The sequence below is a fragment of the Sinocyclocheilus rhinocerous genome, unplaced genomic scaffold (genome assembly GCF_001515625.1).
Source record: "Sinocyclocheilus rhinocerous isolate Xijiao unplaced genomic scaffold, SAMN03320098_v1.1 scaffold2743, whole genome shotgun sequence".
Classification (NCBI taxonomy): Eukaryota; Metazoa; Chordata; class Actinopteri; order Cypriniformes; family Cyprinidae; genus Sinocyclocheilus; species Sinocyclocheilus rhinocerous.
In genome coordinates, this window is record NW_015663513.1 from 59,683 (window position 1) to 65,218 (window position 5,536).

Here is a 5,536-nt window from a genome sequence, read left to right on the forward strand (position 1 = left end):
ATATGGCTTCAAGTTCATGTACACTACCATTCAAAGGTTAGGGGCTAGTAAGGTTTTTTTTTTTTTTCTTCTTCTTCCCAGTTGGTGAATCTGGAAACTAAAGCTTTTACTGCACAAGTCTGAATGTAATGTTTTTTTTCTCTCTAGATGATTCCACCCAGAGGCTGTGCTTACATCTGTATGGTTCATCGTCAGGATGCATACCGCGCCCTTCAGAAACTGAGCACTGGCTCCTACAAAATCGGTTCAAAGGTCATCAAAGTATGTGTGAAGAATGTTCACTGACTTAAAAAATTATAGAACATCAAAAAAAAATTTGGGGGAGGGGAATATGTCTTAAATTTTGCACTGCTTGCAGATTGCTTGGGCCCTCAATAAAGGGGTGAAACAGGAGTATAAGCAGTTCTGGGATGTGGACCTTGGGGTGACTTATATCCCTTGGGAGAAGGTCAAACTAGATGACCTGGATGACTTTGCAGAGGGAGGCATGATTGACCAAGAGACTGTCAACAATGGTGAGAAGATTTTGTTTGTTTAGAAGCTGAAAGTTTGATATTGTATTGTGTGACTTACATATTTGATCTTCTACACAGCACTTTTCCCATTCTTAACATTACTGTTTTTTATGATGCAGAATGGGAATCCCAGAGAAATACTGAGACTGCCAAAGAGACTCAGAATCAGGCTGTTACAGCTGAAACCAGTACAGCAAGCAGCACACCAAGTGAGGCCTTTACCCAGCCTGTCGCTATGATGCCCATGCAGGTATGATGTTAAGACTTAATTCAGGCTTTAGAATACCGTGACAAATGGAGCAAAAGACGTTTAGGTTTCTTACCCTTGTATGTGATTGAATTACTAGATCACAGAGATGTGTTATTTAGCCATTGAAAGATTTATGATAGTAACTGAAGGTTGTTGGTTCATGAGATACTACCATTGCATCCTTAAGCAAGGAACTTATTTTGACTTTGGTCCATAGCATGAGGGCAGCTGAATTAATATTGAATTACTGTTTACTTATCCATGGGTGGCTTTTTTGGTTTAGATTCCAGTGGCACAGACAGTCCCTGCTGTTGGCCTCGTGCCTCCATCCTTCCCTGTCACCATGGCAATTCCCCCACCAGGCTTTGGTCCCCCACCACCATTTCTAAGGGCAGGGTTCAATGCCTCACAGCCTCCTCCAGGTACATGGTTCCAACCTGAACATTTAACAATTAAGCTTTAAACTGAATGATGGATAAAATAAAAAAAAATAAAAAAACATAAACCTAAATCCTTAAATTTCTCTTTTACAGGTTTCATGGCTACGCCAGGAGTAGGTCCATCAGTGCTTGGAACCAGTCTTGCTTCAGCTCAGACCTGTATGTTAACCAGCCTCTAAAATAAGTTATTATTATTTTGCATAATGTTGCTTGTGAAAGCACTGTCCTTAAGGTCCAATTTTCAAGCTTCTAAATGGGCCTTTTATCACTCTATCGCCTTTATAGCTCTAGTGCAGCCTTCGTTGCCAACCACTCAAGAGAACAGCAAGGATTCTCCGTTTGGAGCCATGATTCCTCCCACCAGTACTATTCCTGGGAGTTTTATTCCGTCAGCAATGCCCGGGGCAGTAGTCTTTAACCCTGTGGGAGCACAGCATCAGCAGAGCAGCGCTGACAAAATGCATCAGTCGGCAGAAACGATGGAGACAGCTTCTGAGATGACACTACAGGGTAAATGGGTTTATAAGTACATTTTACATCATCAATACAAGTCATATACAGCTAGCAAACCATATACTGTTATATTTTTCTGTAGAACACAAAAGGAGAATCTTGCAGCAATTCATATGACTTGTGTGTTATATTTTAAGCTTGGCATGATGCATCTGCGTGCTATCTAAACATGGGTGCCAGTTATATTTTATGGATTTGGTGGAGAGAAAGCACATTTTCATTCACACCAATATGAGACATTTTGTATTTATCTTTGTACTTTTTTTGCAGGAATGCAAAATGCAGTGCGCAGTGGAATGGGTCTCCTCGGTATGCACCCTTCTGCATCTCTAACACATCCTCTCTCTGGCCAGAGGATGGCAGGGCTGCTTCCCCTGGAACTGCGACCCAACCTGCTCCAGGGACCCGGGGGCCGCTTCCCCCTGCTCATGCAGCCAGGCCTTGCACATCAGACCAACAACGTCCTGGATGCTTCACTTCAAGCCCAAGCCCGCATTCGGATTCCATTCTCTCAAATGGAGCAGTTCAACCGTGCTGAAGGCACTTTCGCAAGGGCACCTAACCCTTCGTCTGCTGGAGCTGACAGTCTGGTCAAGACTGATAATGAAACACCACGCAGGTCAGATGTAGGTGCCCAACAAGAAGGAGATCAGGACTATCGCTTTCCACCACCAGAGAAGCAGAGCACGGGGTTGTTGAAGACGCCTCCTTTGGAGATGCGTACTGAGCCTGTGCCTGCCAGACCACCTTTACTAGAACGACCTCCGAGAACAGTCTTGCAAGCCGAAGGTCGAGAAGGTAGAAGAGAAAATATGTCCGGAGGTTTCAGGGCAGAAAGTCGCTGGGGACCACCCAGGGGGGACTTCGATGAGCGAGACACAAGGGGGATGTCTGGTGGACCTCCAAAGGGTTTCCAGGAGGATCGTTCCAACCCTAACTTTCAGAATCGATTTGAGGGCCGCAGCGGAAGTTCATCAGGACCCGCTTGGAATCGCGGAACTGGGCCTTCGTTTAATGCCAACATGCACCAGGACTACGATGATCGTCGCAGACCTTGGGAAAGGCAGAATGACCGAGATGACAGGGACATGGACTTCCGGGGCGAAATGAACGGCAATCGTCATAGCCGTGAGCGAGACAGAGACCGCGAAAGGGAGAGGGACAGGAATCGGGACCGTGAACGCGGCAGAGAGCGGAATCGTGAGAGAGAACGGGAGCGAGAGAGGGAGAATGAGAAGGACAGAGAGCGCTGGACACCCCTTTCTTCACAATCTCAGCCCCAACCGCTGCTTCCCAAGTCTCAGCCGCTGCTCCCTCTGCCGACCCCATTGGTCGCTCAGCCTCAAGCACAAGAACAAGCGCAAATGAAGTCACCGTTTCCGCCGGTGCCCCAACACCAGCCTCATCCGGAACCACAGCCAACAGAACGAGATGCTGAACCACAACCAGAGGTAACACCAGAGCTACAGCCCAAGACACTCAGCCCCCCTGAAGAGACGGCAAGTAGTCAAGAGCAGGAGGGAGCGTCACGTGTCAATGGAACCGAGACTGATTCAAAACCTCAGCTAAACATTTTGGAACCTGTGTCCCAGAGCGCTACAGAGCCGTCTCGTAGCCCCTCTCCATCCCTTCCCTCCACACCCACCTGCTTCCGGAATGAGCCCTTGAAAGGAGAGAAGACCCCAGAAATGTCCGTTTCCTCCTCTGTGGATGCAGACACTGAACAGACTGGGCCAAAGGTGAATGCTGAGACTGAACCTGAGCTAGAGAAAACAGACACTGAGGAAACATAATCATCACTCAGTAGGTAAAGATCATTTTGTATAGTCATCTCTGTAATCGTTTTGAAAGCTCTCACAGGACCCACTCAGTTCGCTAGATCATAGCAGACACCTTAACGAATGATTCTTGCCTCTCAAGCTTCAAATGTATATTGCATTCTAGGCGGCTCACACTAGACGATCTAAATGGTAGGTGGGATTTTAATATTTTATTTTATTCCCTGTTTTTAAAGCAGCCCCATTGTTTTAACTAGGTGTTTTTTTTTTCTTTTTTGACACTTGCTTGCCAACATATTGTGTAGCCTAATTGTAAATGCAGGAGGAAAAGAGGTTTGACCTTCCTATGGAAGAGTGTAAGGATTCTGGCTGTCTCCTTTGGATTGATTGCATTACTTGAAATCAGCACTGGCTTTTTCTTTTCAAAACTGCAGCTGCAAAATTTGAAATGAATGATTCTGTGGTGTCCAATGCTTCCTGTCTCTAAAGCAGAATATACGTACATCAAATACAGTGAGAACAGTACTGCGTTTTAGTTGCTTTGAAAAGGAACTTTACAAAAAAAAAAAAATGAAACTACGATGTATTATCCCAATATTAAATGTCTGTGATTTTTCTTCATCAAACTTCCATGGAAATACAAGAGCTCAGAAAAGGCGATCAAAGGAAATATGGATGTTGGGTTTCAAATAAACATGCTCTGATTGTTAAAAAATTCTTTAGGACTGTGTTTTGTATCGAGAAGAGAAAACCATCTGCACACAAACCATTAAAGCCATGAGCCAAGTGATAATGGCCCAAGTGTCGTGGATAGGATGAAATGTTTTAGGTTGTGAACTGATCTAAACTTTGGGTGGCCACCAGATGTTTGCTGTTAGGTTTGCGTTTAGAACTTCCCTCCGACTCCCTTTTACCCAATAGATCAGCTTTTAGTGCCGCATTACGGCTTTAATGCATTGGAAATATGTCATGCACACATCTGTTTTGATACAGCTCCACTTGTCTCACACTCACACACACCGAATATATCAAATATACACTGCTAGTGTTAAGTCACACAAAATTGTTTACATAAATACTGCCCTCTGAACTTAACAGAATGTTAACCACCTTTATTTTCTCCAAAATTGTGAAATAGTTGCAATAGACTGTAATACAGAGTCATTTACTTACAGAAATAAAAATCTAGAAAGCAAATTTACAAATGAGTATTTTTTTCATTGTGAATATAGTTTTGACTCATTTAAATGCCTGCTTTCTTCTTGCATGTAGGCCTAATTTTATATAAAAGTTACTTTATGAAAAGCGCTGTCCTATTCACAAATTACTTGAGTTTAAAAATCCGTCTGATTCACACATCAGTGTCATTTTTTTGTGTGCGTGTATAAATCAAAATGAACAAAATCATTACTTTGAGTAGTTCCTGAGATATCCATTTAATTACTGACGGCTTGACATTGTCAGTGCAGTTCTGCAGTAGGAATTCGATATTTAAATTTTTTTTTTTAAATGATTCGAATTATTGTTAAAGCATGTAGTCTGCACAGGCCCAGTTTTCAGCAAATTTCATATTTGTTCTCAGTTTTGGAGTAACAGGAAGGTAGGTGACATGTTGGAATAAAATAATAATAATAATAATGTGAATAAAAGCTCAAATTCAATCTTTCCGTCATATAAACTGATCATGTCTCTTCAGAAGATTAAACCGCTTTATGGATAACTTTTATGAAACTTATATGTATATTTGTGAACTTTTTGATGGGAGAAAACCTACTCTTTTCAGCTCTTTTAATTATCAACATAACTACAAAAATGCTTCAACTGCTGTGATTTATGAATACCAAAATTCCTATGCAATATAGTAGCCAAAAAACAATGTGAGATGAGTAGCATGTCTAAATTTGTAGTATTCACTAAAATAGTACCTGCGTGACCTTCTACTACCATCTAAAATATGTGTGTCCAGTGGACACTTAACTATTCCACGAGGCCCCAGGACATGATTCATAGATGGTGGTGAAACAATGAAACTGATGCTTG

The 5,536-nt window shown here is 42.6% G+C and overlaps 1 protein-coding gene across 4 annotated transcripts in view; it reads left to right on the plus strand.

Annotated features, from left to right (window-relative positions):
- Nucleotides 1–4,211, plus strand: part of scaf8 (SR-related CTD-associated factor 8) — a 48,818-nt gene extending 44,607 nt beyond the window's left edge. For 3 of the 4 annotated variants that reach the window (XM_016539302.1, XM_016539303.1, XM_016539304.1), the window contains exons 17-20: nt 1,049–1,187; nt 1,299–1,364; nt 1,491–1,715; nt 1,989–4,211. In XM_016539302.1, the coding sequence (XP_016394788.1) occupies nt 1,049–1,187; nt 1,299–1,364; nt 1,491–1,715; nt 1,989–3,511 (1,953 nt within the window). In that variant the 3' untranslated portion in view covers nt 3,512–4,211. Of the gene's footprint in view, nt 1–358; nt 516–634; nt 766–1,048; nt 1,188–1,298; nt 1,365–1,490; nt 1,716–1,988 lie in introns of all 4 variants that reach the window. The other variant, XM_016539305.1, reaches the window with a different exon arrangement.
- Nucleotides 4,212–5,536: the final 1,325 nt, after the last annotated feature.